The sequence below is a fragment of the Sapajus apella genome, unplaced genomic scaffold (genome assembly GCF_009761245.1).
Source record: "Sapajus apella isolate SASKATOON/1434 unplaced genomic scaffold, GSC_monkey_1.0 scaffold80, whole genome shotgun sequence".
Classification (NCBI taxonomy): Eukaryota; Metazoa; Chordata; class Mammalia; order Primates; family Cebidae; genus Sapajus; species Sapajus apella.
In genome coordinates, this window is record NW_022437020.1 from 7841626 (window position 1) to 7859695 (window position 18070).

Genomic DNA, 18070 nt, shown 5'->3' on the forward strand with positions numbered 1-18070 from the left:
GTGGTCAAATGGATAGGCCCTGATTCTAACTCCACAAGGCAACCTCAGGCAATTTACCATCCCTGAGCTTAGTATTTTTGTCAATGGAATGGGAGTAATAATAGTATCTGTTTAATAAGGTTATTGTGAGAATTAAATGTGATCATCCCTGCAAAAAGCCCAGGATGGTATCTGGCATGTAATAAATATTAAGCAAATGTTAACTATTATTATCTATTTTTATAGCTCAGAGGCTTTTTCTTTTTTTTGTTCTGTTTTTAGCAAATGATCTTTATATTAGCAAGACATCACAGGAAAATCTTAACTAATTCATTAAACTACAGTTAAAACCCTTATGTATTATTATATAATTTCCTGTAGAAGACATTTCCTTACTGAAAATATGACAACATAAACAAAATGATATGGTCAGGATGCTCAGTAACCAATCAAATTCCGAATACCTGTTTTTAAAATTAAACTTTATCATGGCAGTTCATTTATGAAAATAAACTAGATCCTTCAAATGAAATCACTTTTATATTATCTTTATAAGAAATTTGAGGAATTCAGTCAGTTCTCGAATTTTCCATTTACTATTTAATTTCCCTGCTACATCTTAGAAATATAGAGTGACTAATCTTCTGTTGTTTCAGAACATAAATATAATAGTATTAACTAATAGTATTAATTTCATAAAATGAGTATATCAAGTACATAGGACTAAGGGAATGTCCTTTTCTTGCATAAATAGCAGAGATGAAATGCCAAGATATGAACATGGCTTTCTATGTAAGTTAATGCTCGGGTCTGAAATTGAGAGTTTGTGGCTTTCATTCAGCCCACCAGGCTGTGATCCTTCCCATGTTGCCATGGAGATTGTATTAAAAGCACTGGCTTCAGTTTCTACCATAGTCTTTAAAGTACTTTCTTTTGTAACTGAAAACCAAATACTTGAATCTCCAGTAGCTTGTTGCTGAAAATATTTTTTAATATCATAAACTCTAAAAGATTTTTCTAAGTTTTCTAATATATTCAATTGTTTGCATTGCTTGTCATGCAGTAACACATCAGCAGGTATCTAAATTAATGTGAACATCTGGCATTATTTCAAAAAAGAAGCATATTGAATAATCTTCTAAAATACCAAAGTCAATGGAAGTGTTAGTTTCAACCTAAATTTAATACTGAGTGAAGTAAAAAGAAATGACAGTATTTTGCATAAACAATAAATACCAAACTTTCAAATATATGTAGCAAAGAATAGCAACTAGTACATTTATGAGTTTTGATTCTGTAGGCATAGCAAATTTTTGTTTTTAAAACTTAATTTATTAAAATGAAGAACTTCAACATAGAAGATTATTTCTTAGTAAAATAACATGTATCTCTTTTCCCAAGCATGTAGGGATCTCACAAGTTCCGTATTTCCTGGCAGGCAACCAGGCTACCCAAAGTTTTTCAGGGGCATTGGATTAGTTTGCTAGGGATGCTGCAACAAAGTGCTACAAACTGAGTGGCTTAAACAACAGAAATTTATTGTATCTCAGTTTTGGAGGCTGGAAGTCCAAGATGAAGGTGTCAGCAGGGTTGGTTCCTTCTGAGGCTGTGAGGGAGGGATTTGTTCCAGGCCTTCATAGCTTGTAGATGGCCATCTTCTCCCTTTGTCTCTTCACGTCATCTTCCCTTTATGAATGTCTGTCTCTGTGTGCAAGTTTTCTCTTTTTATAAGGACACCATTCATACTGGATTAGGGCCTACCCTAATGACCTCATCTTACCTTGTTCCCAAATAAGTTCTCTATATTAGTCATCTCAGGCTGCCAAAACAGAATGACAGGGTAGCTTAAACAGCAGCAATTATTTTCCCATAGTTTGGAGGAAACAAGTCTGAAATCAAGCGGTCAGCATGTTTGGGTTCTGGTGAGGGCTCTCTTCCTAGCTTGCAGGTAGTCAACTTCTCATCATGTCTTTACATGGCAGAGAGTGTCTCTCTTTATAAGGACACAAATCCTATCATGAGAGTCCCACCTCATGACTTCATTTAGACCAGTTATCTCCCAAAGACCTCCTCTCCAAATGCCCTCATATTGTGGGGGTTGGGCTTCAACATAAATTTAGGAAGGAAACAGTCCAGTCCTTAATAGTCACATTATGAGATTCCAGGGGTTAGGACTATAACATAGGAATTCTGGGGCTTTACAGTTCAACCCATAATAGCTTGCCCTCTGGTCCCACTGAGATAAAAAAGTGTTTTCTCTTGCTCTTACCCAGTCACTCAATACTGAATGCCTCACATCTTGTCACGAAAATTTGTGGGAAATTCTCCCCACCAGCAACCAATCAGTTCTCCAGTAGACACTCGCTGGGGGTCCTGTAAGTCTGTCTATGTGAGACACTATCCTACTAGAGATAGGATTAGATCCCACAGGTTAAGGGCTCAGTCCCACAAGACTGCCTCCACTTCAGATGCCAGTTGCGAGTTGTAGATTGTCACCTGTACTTCTGACCAACCAGCTATATAAAATCAGGGCTGCCAGTACCTTCTTCTTGTGTTCAATTTAGTTGTTAGAGTGGCTCACAGAACTCATGGAAACACTTAACTGTTTTATCTGTTTCATTCTGCTGTGACAGAGTACTTGAGATCGAATAATTTATAAAGAAAAGAGGTTTATTTGGCTCATGCTTCTGGAGCCTGGGAAGTCCAAGATCAAGTGGCCACATCTGGTGAGTGCCATCTTGCTGCATCATAATATGTCAGAAGGGCAGCGAGTACAAGAAACAAAATCAGATCAAACTCATCCTTTTCTTCAGGAACCCCCTCCCATGATAACTAACCCCCTCCCATGATAACTAACCCATTCCTGTGATAACAACACTCCTGAGGACAGTGCTCTCCTGGCCTAATCACCTCTTACAGGCTTCACCTTCCAGGACTGTCACATTGGCAATTAAATGTCAACATAAGCTTTGGAGGGGACATTCAAACCATAGCACTTGGGTTTAGTGGTTTATTGTAAAAGATACAGATGAATAGCCAGATAGAGATACAGTGGGCAAGGCATGTGGGAATAAATATGGAGCTTCCATGCCTTCTCTGGGCATGCAGTCTTCCAGCTATCCCAAAGTTCTCCATACCCAGTCCTTTGAGCTTTTATGGAGGCTTCATTACATAGGCATGATTAATTAAACCATTGACTATTGGTGACTGGCACAACTTTCAGCCCCTCTTCCCTTCCCAGAGATCAAGGTTGGGGCTAAAAGTCCCAAACCTCTAATCATGTCTTGGTCTTTCTAATGGCCGGCACACACATCCTGAAGCTACCCGGGGATTCCCCAGCTACCAGTTGTTTCATTAGCATATGACAGATACTCTAATCACTCAAGAGATTCCAGAGTTTTAGGAGCCATATGTCAGGAAACAGGGTCTAAGACTAAATATTTCACAATACCATATCCCCCAAAATTCATGTCCTCACATGCACAATAAATTCACCCTAATAGATATAGGACATCCAGAAAGTCCTAAATCTATTTCAGCATCAACCCTTAAGTTCAAAATCTCATCTTAAATATCTAAATTAGGTATGGCTAAAACTCAGGATATAATTCATCCTGGGACAAAACTCCTCTCCAGCTATGAACCTATGAAACCAAATAGCAATTTTTCTGCCTCTAGCATGTAATGGTGGGACAGGAATAGGATAGACATTCCCATTCCACAAGGGAGAATGTTAGAAGGGGAAAAAAAAGGGGGGGTCACAGGTCTCAAGTCTAAAATCTAGAAGGTCAAATTCCATTAGATTTTAAGAATAATCTTTTTTGGCTCCACACTTTGTTCTCTGGGCCCAGTGGGATGACAGTCACGCTCCCTTAGTCCTGGATGAACCAAAGATGTTGCCCTACCCTTGGGCTCTTTCTTCCCTTATAAAGATAACATATGTTTGTATCTAGGTAGACCTTTTGGCCATCCTGCCTAGAACCCCAGGAGTCTGACAGCCTTTCTTCATCTCATCCCATCTCTGTCCTGTTCAGTACAAGCTAGCAGTATTTTTGCTGAAATAGTTGATGATCCACAAGTCACATGCCTAATCTGCAAACCATTGTCCAGCCACACCTTTGATGATCTTTCCACAGCATGTTTTCTCATGTTTTATAATACGAATAGGGTGAGAATTTTCCAAATCTTCAAGTTCTGGTTCCTTGTTGCTTAATAATGTGCTCAATTTCTCTCTCTCCTCTTTTATTTTACTGACATCTATAAGCAGCAAGAAGCAAGCAAGCTGTGTCTTCAACACTTTGCTTAGAAATCTCCTCAGCCAAATATCCAAGTTATCACTTAGAATTCTGCTTTCCATCCCACAGAACACAATTCACTCAAGTCCTTTGCTAGTTCATAACAAAGATCACCTTTCTTCCAGTTTTCAATAACACGTTCCTCATTTGCAGTCTGAGACTTTACCAGAAGCATCTTTCACATTTGTATTTCTGGCAACATTCTGTTCTGACAATGTGTGTATTTTCTAAAACAATAGAAATTTTCTCTATAGCTCCTTCCTCTCTTTCTTTTGTGAGCCCCTGCCAGATTCTTCTTTATTTCTCCCAATTATCTCTTTTTTGTCACACACCTCAAAACTCTTCCATCCTCTATTCATTAACCCATGTCAAAGCCACTTCCACATTTTTATGTATTTGCCACAGCAGCATCCCACCTCCTGATAGCAAAATCTCTCACATTGAAAGAGAAAGAATGATTGATTTTAAGAAATTGGCTCACACAGTTTTGAGGGCCAGCAAGTTCAGAACTGTGGGGCAGACTTGCAGTCTGGAAGTTCAGGTAAGAGTTGAAGTTGCAGTGTTGAGTCTGACTTCGGCAGGGCACCGGGTTGGAAACTTAGGCAGGGATTCTTTATTGCAGTCTTAAGGAGAATACTTTCTACTTTTTTGCTCTTAAGGCCTTTAACTAATTGGATGAGGCCCACCCATACTGTGGAGGGTAATCTCCTCAACTCTGAGTCCAGTGATTTAAATGTTAATCATATCTTTAAAAAATACCTTCACAGCAACAGCTAGACTAGTATTTGACCAAACAAATGGGCCCCAGAGCCTAACCAAGTTGACACATAAAATTAACTGTCACAGTTAACCAAAAGGTCTTACTTTAATCACCAGGGTATTTTGAGACAGGAACTATAGATAGCCTAGTATCCCAATGGTTCTTCCCATATTTCTGGGTTAAGCTTTAGCCATAACAGGTAGTACAGAGTGTGTTCAGGCTTTATTGCTATGTTATCTCTGTTTTTGTGTAATAAGCCATGGGGTGCAATGGAAGAACCAATAGTCCTAGTGATAAAGAGATCATTTGGAAGTTGAGCTATATTACTTTACAGGGGAAACAGGTACAGGAAGATTACATACTGGGCCAAGGTGTCATACCAGAGCTGGGATTTGAACCCCAACAGTCTGGCTCCAAATCTGTGTTTTAGCCACTGTGCTGTTTAATTAGCTAAGTGGACCAGCATATTAGCTTGGGGAAATCTTGAAATAAATGAACTCATAAATAATGAATTTAAACATACTTTCAACTCATAAACACAAAACTAAATATTCTCTAACATGGTGAACACGATACTTTTGAATATGTGTATGTATGCACATACATACACACACGTGATTTGGGTGTTTGCACTAAAGAGTCCTGAAGGATGGAGCTCCAGCTCTTTACTCTGAGTATCTTGGGAGGGGGGAATGTGGAGTTATGAAGTAGTCAGGTGGGAAGGGAACTTTCATTTTCAACTCTATATACTTGGGATATAATTTTACAAATCTATGAATGTTTGAAAAAAATTCTACCTAGAGGTATTTGAAAAAGCCCTTTGCCTAAAACTATATACACATCAGAAAAGGAAAGGCTGTTATGGCAATTTTTTTTTGTTCAATTAAAAATGTTAAGCAAGTTGCATAAAAGATTACATAGTGTGATCCAGTCTTTGTCAAGCAATTATAGGTGTGAATATATGTGTACATCTGTGTGCACATATATAGAAAATACATGCACATACACACAGATTGAAACAATTGTATATAGAGAGAGAAAAAGTCTTGAAGGACTTATATACCAAAGTAACAGTGATTTCCTTTGAGTAGTGTTGAATTTTTATAACAAACTGGTATTGCTTTAGAAATTAAAAATATTTTTTTTTTTTTTTTGACGGGGTTTCGCTCTTGTTACCCAGGCTGGAGTGCAATGGCACGATCTCGGCTCACCGCAACCTCCGCCTCCTGGGTTCAGGCAATTCTCCTGCCCCAGCCTCCTGAGTCGCTGGGATTACAGGCACGCGCCACCATGTCCAGCTAATTTTTTGTATTTTTAGTAGAGACGGGGTTTCACCATGTTGACCAGGATGGTCTCGATCTCTTGACCTCGTGATCCACCCGCCTCGGCCTCCCAAAGTGCTGGGATTACAGGCTTGAGCCACCGCTCCCGGCCTAAAATATTTTTAATTATTAAAACTCTAGTATGCCGGGTGCTTGTAATCCCAGCTAATAGAAGGCTGAGGAAGGAGAATTGCTTGAACCCAGGAGGCAGAGGTTGCAGTGAGCCGACATCGTGCCACTGCACTCCAGCCTGGGCGACAGAGCAAGACTCCATCTCAAAAACAAAAAACAAAACATTAGTATACCAATGGCCTCTTTTAAAAAAGGTTTTGAAGTTACTTCCACATAGCTCAGAAGACTCGACCTCTTGCTTATTAATTTATCCACTCAGTCAGCAAACACACTTTGAGCATCTACTGCCAGCCAGGCACTGTGGTAGGTGAGGATGCCGTGGGCTTCAGTTGGGCGACTTGCAAGCTCAGATTTACATAGCTTGGTTCTTTCAGGAAATGTTGGTCTTCTGGGCCAGAGTGATTCTATCAGAGTGCCAGATGTCTGCGTGATTACTGTGCCCTGACATAGAGACCTGTTTGTTAGAGGGCCTGCAAAACTGACTTGGTCTTACAGTTTCCCTTTGTCTTTCAGAACAACTGATACTCCCTTCTCCCACTCACTACTAGTTTATTTTTAAAAGAAGCTCTTTTATGTAATTGTTATCTGGTTTCATCACCTATGAAATGTTTCACATTTCCTTACCCTTGCTTTTTGTGGCTATTGCTTCTTTGAAGCCAAGTAATATCAGTCATACCAACATAATCTGCATACTCATTTTGGAGATTTTTTTTTTCCTTTTGGCAGAAACCTATTCATTGGCACCCTCTTAAGGTGGCTTATGAAATTTCCCGTAAGTGAAATAGTCTTCGAAAATTGAAGTAAAAAGTTGTTAACTGTTTCTTCCTCCTTATAACATTCAAGAATTATTTGCTGACCATCTGTCATGGCCTGTGCTCTGCAGTAGGTACTGAAAATTATGCTTTGACCCCACCACTCAATTCTTTTCTCATATATATATCTCATTCCTAATGTCTAGGGCAAGGGGACAAATCAAGAAAGAATTCTGCTTGATGTTTCTGTTTCTGCACATAGAATCTTCCCATGAAAGACAGTCGCTACTGACATAAATGCAACAAGCAGATAAAATATGTTATTAAATCATTCTTGCATAAGTTAATGTGTACACAGGCTCAGGATTTTAACTTTGTCTTGTAAATATTTTTTCTTTTGGCTTGACTTTCTGTGTGAGTCAAATATATGCTTTGTGTTTTTAATTAGGAAACATATTTGCAGAAAAAAATCCCACATTTCTTATTATTTTCGTGGGCTCCAGTATGTGCCAACAGCATTGTGATTCGTTCTTTTAAGGAATAGTGGTATTTCTGTATTTTAAAACCAAGCTAAAATGCTCTTTCTTCTGCCTTGACTGTAAATATGCTCAGAGATTCTAAACTAACAAATGCCATGTCTGATGTTCTTTGTAGAATTTATCAGTATCTTTTTCTTAACTGTAGAGCTTATTGCTTAGCTCAAAGTGTCTTCCCAGACCTCTGATGTCTCTGGTGCCACAGTTATGGATTTTAAAGGACTTAACCTACATGAATCCATTCTTAAGGCAGCAGATTTGTTGGTGTACTTGTAATAACTCAGATTATTAATACAGCAAGCAGATACAATATGTTTTAAGATCAGTCTTCCAAAAGCAAATAAGTACACAGTCTTGGGATTTATTTGTAGCACAAATATGACACCTCCAGGATACTCACTCCACTCCCATGAGCTTCATAAGGAGTTGATGATGATCCAAGGGAGACTGTCCTTTAATAAATATAAATCCCATGTCTTCATGGAATTGGATGCTTTTGGTTGGGAGCTGTATTAGTCTGTTCTTACGCTGCTATGAAGAAATACCCATGACTCTGTAATTTATAAAGGAGTTTAATTGACTCACAGTTCCACATGGCTGAGGAGGCCTCAGGAAACTTACAATCATGACTGAGGGGAAGCAAACACATTCTTCTTCACATGGCAGCAGGAGAGAGAAGTGCTGAGCAAAGAGGGGAAAACCCATCATAAAACCATCAGATCTCATGAGAACTCACTCACTATCACACAAACAGCAGCATGGGGGTAACTGCCCCCCATGATTCAATTAACCTCCCACGAGGTCCTTCCTATGACACATAGGGATTATGGGAATTACAATTGAAGATGGGTTTTGGGTGAGGACACAGGTAAACCATATCGGGAGCTTTATTTTTGAAAACTAAAGACTGTGGTATTAAATGTATCCCTTGTATTAATGATTTGCATTTAACATCATTATCTTTTGATCCCTGTGTTTTGTCAGCTATCCCCCAAAATGTACTTGATAGTTAATGTTATTTTGTGTCTGTGGTTCTTTTCAATTATGATTTATACAAATGTATATATTCTGCTGTAGCATAAAAATTATCGGAACTAGGGTTCTAACCAACTTTATTTTTTAAAAAATAATTTTTAATTTTCTTCATTTTTAATTTTTGTGGGTACATAGTAGGTATATATATTTATGGAGTACCTGAGATGTTTGATACAGACATGCAATACATGATAATCACATCATGAAAATCACATTCTCTCAAGCATTTATCCTTTGTATTACTAACAATGCAGTTATACAATTTTAGTTACTTTAAAATGCACAGTTAAGTTATTGACTATAGTCACCATGTTGTACTATCAAATACTAGGTCTCAGTCATTCTTTCTGATTATTTTTTGTACCTATTAACCATCCCCACCTCCCCTCAACCAACTTTAATTTTTAAAAATTAGAGGTAATGCAAAATTATCTTAAAACTTAAAATTTACATAATTTCCTGAGTTAAGAAAATACAAAAGTGATGCTTGCCGTTTCACTTTAAGATGTCATTTGAAAACCAGTCTTCTGTTTCAATCAAGTTAAATTAATTCATTTCAATTTTATAATAGTGCTTTTTGTGTTCTAAGAAATCTTTACCTAGCCGCAAGGTCATGAAGCGTATGTAATTATGTATTAATATACTATAATTCTCTGTTCCATTCACTTGATCTGTGTCTATCTCTTAGTCAATACCAAACTGTCTTAATTGCTATAGATTATGCTAGGCCTTAATATCAGGTTGAGTGACACTTCCACTTCACTTTTCCCTTTCAGGATTGTTTTAACTATTCTAGACCCTACACTTTTCCACTGAATTTTAGAACAAATTTATTTTTTTTTTATTTTTATTTTTAATCCAAAAAGCCTTGTTGAGATTTTCATAAGGATTGCATTTAGGCCAGGCGTGGTGGCTGACGCCTGTAATCCCAGCACTTTGGGAGGCTGAGGCAGGTGGATCACCTGAGGTCAGGAGTTCGAGTCCAGCCTGGCCAACGTGGTGAAACCCCAACTCTACTTAAAAAAAAAAAAAAAACAAAAACAAAAAAAAAAAAAACCCATAAAATTAGCCAGGCATGGTGGTGGGCACCTGTAGTTTCAGCTACTCTGGAAGTTGAGGCAGGAGAATTGCTTGAACCTGGGAGGCAGAGGTTACAGTGAGCCAAGATTGTGCCATTGCACTCCAGCCTGGGCAACAAGAGCAAATAAAAAATAACCCCAAAAAATGTTTTCTTAAGTTTAGACCAAAATATTTCACTTTTTTTTGTATTTACAAATGATACTGTGTTTTTAAATTTCAATTTCCATATGTTCATTGTTAGCATATGGAAGTGTTATTGATTTTCATATTTTTTATATATGTTGCAGCCTTGCTTAACTGGGTTGTTAGTTCTAAGAGTATTTTTTGTAGATACCTTGGGATTTTCTGCATAGAAAATCACGTCATGCTGTCTACTAAGGCATAGTTTTATTTCTTCCCTTCCAATCTGTATGCCTTTTTTTTCTTGCCTTATTGCAATGGTTAGAACTTTGAGTACTGTGCTAAGGTTGTGAAAATAGACATCTTTGCCTTGTTCCCAATCTTATAGGGAAAACACTCAGCCTTTCACTGTTAAGTATAATGTGTTAACTATAATAACCTAATATACATAATGTGTTAAGTATATGTTAAATATAATATGTTAAGTATAATGTGTTAAACCTACTGTTAATTAGGATATTTTTGGTATGTTCTCTTTTTTAAATTGAGGAAGATTTCCTTTCTATGTAGTTTGCTGATAGTTTTAATCATGAAAAAGTATTTGCTTTTGTTAAATGCCTCTTCTGAGTCCACTGATATGATCGTATGGTTTTTCTTTTGCCTGTTGATATGGTGGGTGATACCGATGATCAAATATTGAACTAGCCTCACATGCCTGGAATAACTCCCACTTGAACATGATGTGTAATTCTTTTCGTACATTTCTTTGTTAATACTTTGTTGAAGATTTTAAAATCTTTGTTCATGAAAGATATTGGTCTGTAATATTCTGTTTTTGTATTGTCCTGGTCTGGTTCTGGAGTCAGGATAATACCACCTCATGAAATGAGTTAGGAAGTGTTGTTCCGGTTTTTTTCCTGAAGAAATTGGGTAAAACTTTTCACAAATTTCTTTTTTTTAAACTCTGTTAGAATTCTCCAGTGAAACCATCTGGGCAGGGAAATTTGTTTTCTAAGTTATAAATTCAGTTTATTTAATTGTTGTAGGACTATTCAGGTTGTCTTTTTCATCCCAGTTGAGTTTTGGTAGTTTGTGGTTTTCTAGACATTGGTCTGTTTGTTCTAAGTTGTCAGATTTATTAGTATAAAGTTGTTCCTGGTATTCCTATACACCCTTTTTAATGGCTGTAGGATCTGTGATGATATCACCTGGTTCATTTCTAATATTAATTTGTGTGTTTTCTTAATCTTTGTCAGTGTTGCTCAAGATTTATCAGTTTTATTGTTATTCATAATCCTGGTGATTAATTTCATTGATTTCTCCTCTTTATTATTTGCTATTCTTCTGCTTGCTTTGGGTTTATTTTGTTCTTTAAGTTTTTAAAAGCTCAGAGGAAATTTATAGCACTAAGTACTTACATTAGAAAAGAGGAAAAGTCTTAAATCAATAATTTAAGCTTCTTTATAATATAAGCATTTAGTGCTATAAATTTCCCTGAGCACTGCTGTCCCTAGCTATGTACCAAAATTTTTGATTTTTGTATTGTATTTTTGTCTTCATTCGGTTTGTGTATGTTTTCAGTTCTTTTGAGATTTCCTTTTTGACCTATGGAAGTATGGTCATTTGACCCGTGGGTCAAAGAATTGTGATGTTTAATTTCTGTATGTTTGAAGAATTCCCTCTTTTGTTTTTGTTATTGATTTCTAGTTTGATTCTATTCTAGTCAATGAACACACACTGATTTTTACTTACTTTAAACTTAAATTGTTCTTCATTCTGTAGTTTCCTGGTAGAAATGTGAGTTACTGATTTTAGATCTTTCTTTTCTACTATGTGTGTTTAGTATAAGTTTCCCTTTAATTACTGATTTGGCTGCATCCTATTACTCTTTGATGACTTGTATTTCATTTTCATTTAGTTGAAAATTTGTTTTATTTCTCTTCAGATTTCTTCTTTCACCTAGACATTTAAAATTAAGTTGTTTACTTTCTAAATATTCAGGAATTTTCTAGCTATCTTTTATTGATTTCTAGTTTAATTCCATTCTTGAGAACATAATTTATATGATGTCTTTCACATTTTTTAAGGTGTGGTTTTATGCCCAGATTTTGTGAAATTCTCATTTAAGTGTTCCTGCCAGTTTATGGCTCTGGCAGCTCTGTCCAGGTGGGCAGATCTCAGCTGTGACTTGATGTATAGTTCACGGGCATTTGAAACAAACAACATATATTCTGCCACTATTGGATGGTGTTCTGTCTATGTCAGATTTTTAATTTATTGTGTTGTTCAATTATTCTATCCGTTGGTGAGAGTAAGTTAATTGAAGTCTCCAATTCTATGTATGAATTTATCTATTTCTCCTTTCATCTCTATTATTTCTTAACAGCTTTATTGAGAATTCATGTATGATATAATTTCACCCATTTAAAATATACAATTCACTGTTTCTTAGTACATTCAGTGAGATGTCCAACCATCACTCCAATCCATTTAAGAACATTTTCTCACCATGATGGAAACCGTGAACATTTAGCTGTTGCCCCGTCCCTTTATCCCCATCATATCTAGCCCTAGGCAACTGCTTATCTACTTTCTGTCTCTGTAGATTTTCCTGTCCCCAGGGCTTTGGCTTGGGGGCATGGGCTTTACTTGGAGTCAGTTCTGTCTGTGCCTGTTACTGGTTCTGGATTGGAGGCTTCTACCGCATTCTGTTTAAGATGTAGAGGGCAATAAAGTACCCAGGGAACTGGCCAGCACTGCATTGTTCAAGTCCCACAGTCCCTAGGCGGTGTGCCTTCATTCTCCCTTTCACAGCTTGCTTGTGCTTATTTGCTGTGTTTGTCCAGAGTGTTTCAGGTATAGGGGAAAAACCTGGGAGGAATGGGGCCTACCCCATCTTGGCCAAGCCAGAAGTACCCACTGAAATATACTTCCCCCCCAAATCCAGAGGGATCCACCAAGAGTAGTTGTTTCTCTGTAGTAGGCAGTTCTGGATACAACTCTTCTATTCCATTTGAAACTGCACTGATGTAGCAGGCATGTGAACTCTTGTAGGATTTCTCTCTCACTTCTGATAATCGTGTATCTATTAAGACATCAAGGGTGTGTGCTACTTCCAGTTTTTATTCCCCTTGCAAGTACATTTAGCCTTAGGGAAGAAAAACACTTGTTGGACCTCCTGGAAATTTTCAGGAGGTGGCTGAGCAGAGTACACCACCTTGGGTCCTCTCCACAATCCCATTTCTCCTCCCTCTAGAGTCTGCAAGGGGAGTCTAGCATAGCTGTCTCATCAGCTGTTGGCCTCCACTGAGTCAGTGCTTCTGTTAACCATTCCTGGGTGCCTAATGTATTACATTCTGATGTCTAGGTGAAATACTCCTGTTGGCCTGATCCAATCTTACATGCATTCTTGCTGGCTAATGTACTTAGAATCCATTTCCATGTATGCCCTCCAGGTTCCTGTTAATATAATTTGACAAGATCCTGCAACTCCCAGCAGCATGTACATGATTTCCTCCAAGAGGAGGCCTTGCAATGATCTCCAGATCATGCTAGGATTTTACTCTTTTTGGCCCTGTAGGCAATGAGTATTGATGGTTGTGGGTCTTCAAGAGTTTTCAGATGACCACCCCAGATGAAGCCATTGAAACATTTTTACACAAGGGAATGCTAGTTTTCTTAGAAGGCAGAAAGGGCTGTTTCTGATATGAAGAAATGTTTAGAGATGTTAGAGAGCCAAGGTTCTTAGATTCATGCCTGTCTAGAGGCTCCCATATCATTAAGTCTCAAGTTCCCACTCTTTCCCAACAGCACCTTTACCTTAGCTGAAGGGACATGGCATAAATATATCTTGATCTGGCATGTGATCCTGAAACCTCTACATTGAGCCTCAGTCATGTCCCTTGCAGCTTCATAAAATAAGGATTCCTTTAAGGCCACCATAAAAACTTTCTGATTCTCTGCCCATGCCTTGACTTAAGATCTCAAGGCACTAAGCTCATCATTTTCTTTTTGGAATCTCTTCAGCACAGTCAAAAGAAGCCATCTCACCCCACAAACTTGGAATCACCATGATGCCATAGCAATCAAGTGCCATAGCCATTTGCTCTCCCAATGGCTTGCCCTCCTGTTACCTTCTGTTTCAGTGATATTTGAGTCACTGTGGTGCCACCACATGCTACAGATTAGCAGGATCCCACTTCTCCCTAGTAAGAAAGAAAGCCATTCATGTACTCACCAGCCAAACCTCAGAATCTCACTTGGATGAGCTGCTTCACTGGGCCACTTCTCATAACACATACTGTTCATCAGGGCTAGAAAACAAAATGCACATTTGGCTGAGACTTTGAAGAGAAATTAATGAAGAGGGACAATCAGCTGAAGTTTGGGCAGGGTGCAGAGCACCCAGAAGGATAATGAGACAGCCAGGAACTCACAGCAGGAGGAAGCCCCTACCATGCTTAGTCCTTGGGCCTGAAGGGCAAAGGGAGCTCTGGAGCCTGGCGAGAACCAGAGGTGGCAAAGAAGGTCTGCCAGATAGGAGCTCCAGTTGTAGAGGGAGAGAGGGAGTGGGGTGGAATACTCAACCTTCCCTCTTCCTGCCCTTCAGCCTCCTGCTGGTGCCTCCCACTGGCCTAACCAGAAGCTGAAGATGAGGCAGCTTTGCTGGTAAAGTCTATAGAGGTCCCCTTCCTGGGCCATGGATAATGGCAGACTGGGTTGAGGGTGAGGAAATGGAAAACAATCAGCACAGGGGATCTTGTGGAAATAATAGCAGACTCTTCTCCCCCTACCAGAGGATAGCACTTCTGCCTGGAAAACAAGGCATCTAACAGCTGGAGCTGTCAAGAGTGGGCCGGACGCCCCCTGGGATTCGTGACTTGCTGCACAAAGGTGCTCAAACCTCTGCTGTATGGGGAAGACCTCTGAACTGTATTATTCAGATTCTGAAATGACCTCTACAAGCAATCTATGTGTATACATACATTTGTAGGATAAATTCCTTAAAATTATGTTGTTCAAGCTCTGTGGTATATATGTGTTCTGGCTAAATGGGTGAGATTTTCTGTTACATCATTTTTATAATGGACTTCAAATTCTATCATTGCACTGTTGGTTCTAGTAAGAAGAATGCGAAATGTAATGTGGAAAAGGTATTTTTTTTCTTAGTTTCTACTTTAGGGATAGTATATCCTCTGAACACTACTATTAAAATGAACATTCACGTGCACATACTTCACCTGATTCCAGTGCTCAGTTTTAACAGGAAATTTAAATTTCTACTATGCAGTTTGTTGACTGGCTAATCCTTTATTTTAACAAAGAAAAAAGATAGTTTCTAACAGAAAGAATCAGAAACTTTAATCTTGAACTCACAGTGTTCTCTCCCTTTCTTCCCTTCCAGGAGGACAACTGTTAGTTTTGTGGCTTACTGCTGCTCCACCCAGTGTCTGCAGACTTTTGACCTGCTGAGTTGATAAACACTCAGGAGCCTCAGGAGCATTGCCAGCATGACGCTGGGGAATGCGGCCAGTCCAGAACAGACTCTTCCATCCTGTCCTGTCCAAGGCGGGGCACTGCGGAACTCTGGAAATGTCATGATCGGGCTTCAGAGCTAAAATGCCTCACCCTTCCCCCAAGTTGGAATATATCCTCCCCCAAATTAAGGACCCGTTTGTCTCTCTGTTTTTCCTTTTTGTGAGTGTGTCTTTTACACAAACTGTTTATAGATTGATGGGCCTCCCCAAATCTAATTTAAAGCAAGTTTCAGGTCCCTGGAGAACAGTGATTTGATCATCTAACCAGATTCCCTTTTGAACACAGGTACCTTCAGTGATGCTTCCTCTCTTCTCCCTTGCTTTCCCCAGAGAGTGATTTCCCTGAGAGCATATTCTGCACAGTGTCTCCAGTGGAAATTTGTCAGTTTTTGAGGAGTTTCAGCAAACCCCATGGCCTCAGTGGTCTTGAGTAGAAGGGTGGGGTGCCTCAGTTGGCGGCAAAGTGAGACTCCCATGGAGGCTCAACGAGGATCCCAGAGCACACACCCTCTGGAAAGTTCCAGCCTTGTTTGTAAGTTTTGCTATGTAGCAAGAGACTTTTGTGAGGGATTTTAAAAACAAAACTCTAGATTGTAATGAAATGCACTCTTATTTTTTAAAAATGTTTACAGAAAAAAAGTTTAGAAATTTTTAAATTTTCTGATAAGATTTGTTTATATGAGAAGAATTGGAGGAATATTTGAAGCTTTACAAGATCTGATCCTTTTCCTTTCTCGATATAAAGTTTCCATACAATGAGAAAGGGAGAGAAAACACACATTGAAATAAGACCTCAGTGTTCTTTTTTGATGGGTTTATGGTTAAATTTATACTGACTTTAAAATATTTTTTGTCACATGTGAAAGGCTTCAGCTGCTTCCATTACTAGTGTTTAACAAGGTGATTCTAAATACAGCCTGTGCACATTTACTTATTCACCTGATGCATGAGATTATCTTCATTTTGACCCTAGTTTCTTATATACTTAACATATACTGCCCAGATGCAACTGAGAACATACAGGAAAAGCAGATCCAAATTCAGCCTTGGACTTCTGCAAAAGTCCATAAACAGAAAGTCTGCGAGCCTCCACTCTGCCAGAAAGAACTGCTCTTCATGAATAAGTCACGTATTTGCTCTTCCTTTCAAAGGATGGCATTTTAATGTTGCTTTGCTGCCAGATGTTCATCTGGTTGCTGTGAAGTGATTCTTTTTTTAAAAATGTTTTTTAATGATGTAAGTTTTCTAAAAGGCAGGGCTGAAAGGAGAACCAAGATTTGCTTGGTAGAAAAATTATTTTTTTTAAATTTCAGATTTATGAAAAATTTGGTTGATGGAATTTTTATTAGCTGCCCTGACTTTATAATGCTATGTTCTAACAGTGCCAAAAATCCTACATAGTTACTGACAAATGTGTGATCTTTTTACAGTCACACCACCTGCTGCCCGGAAAGCACACCATCCACGTAGAATGGAGAAGGCAGAAAGTTACCATGTGTTCCCACTGTATCTGCACTGTTCTTACTTCCTCTTGTTCCTTTTCATAACTTGCTCTATTCAGCCTTAACATTTCAAAGGCTTATAGTAAAATAGGAACTGAAGATCTCTATCAAAATGTAACACTTCTTTCATCCTTTGGAATAATTGAAGTTTTAAGGTAACCTCTACATGTATATAAGTAAGCAGGTGAAAAATGTGGCATGAAATTTCACAATTGTGCCTCAGGCCTAAGTGACTGCTACCTGTCATTTAAGTGACAGTAAATATCTTGCTACATTTTTCTATTTCATCCTCTACAATCATATGTCATGGAATGGAGCTGTGAAACCTGCTAACTTGATATTCAGGATTCTCACTGCGATAAGGTAATACATTAGTTTTACCTGGTTTGAAATTTTACAAAGATGCTTACAATCCAAGCATTCTTTCTCTATCTGTTATGAACTACAGTGTGTTAAACAACAGCAGTGGTCTGGGCATACAACCCTTGTGCAGTCTAAGCCTTCCTCTTTGGGTACAGCACCAGAACTTAACTGATGAGAAGTGGAACTTAAATGGTTTCCCTGGTGCTGTTCGTTATGGAAATTCTGTGCTGGATTCATCAGTGATCAATGTCATTCTTAATCTTTGGATATTATAAAGGAGTGTTATCAACTGGAGAAAATTTGCCTACATGCTATATATTTGAACTGTGTCCAGAGCTTTGCAGAAAAATATATCTGAAGTTATTATATATGTTGTTTTCTTGAGCAACAGTGACTCTAGGTAGAAAAGCATTTCACACAGTAAGAATAAGGCAAAAAAAAAAAAAGTGAACTACTTGGAAAGTATCATCTGTCCAGGTAAGTTTTCTTCAGTGAGCTCATGTGTGGTTGGTGGTAAAGTCCAGGATAGCCTCATGAGCATAGGCTTTCCTATGATGTGGTGCAAAGGGGGCCCGTTTTAGTGGATTACCCTATCATTGTTCTTCAATGTGCCCAATTATCACACCAAAAGCCTCAATTAAGTAACACTGTATGGAA

At 38.4% G+C, this 18070-nt stretch overlaps 1 protein-coding gene across 8 annotated transcripts in view; it reads left to right on the plus strand.

Moving 5' to 3' along the window:
* Positions 1–17337, plus strand: part of LRRC28 (leucine rich repeat containing 28) — a 127942-nt gene extending 110605 nt beyond the window's left edge. For 7 of the 8 annotated variants that reach the window (XM_032252832.1, XM_032252835.1, XM_032252838.1 and 4 more), the window contains one exon: positions 15416–17337. In XM_032252832.1, the coding sequence (XP_032108723.1) occupies positions 15416–15488 (73 nt within the window). In that variant the 3' untranslated portion in view covers positions 15489–17337. The remainder of the gene's footprint in view (positions 1–15415) is intronic. The other variant, XR_004261153.1, reaches the window with a different exon arrangement.
* Positions 17338–18070: the final 733 nt, after the last annotated feature.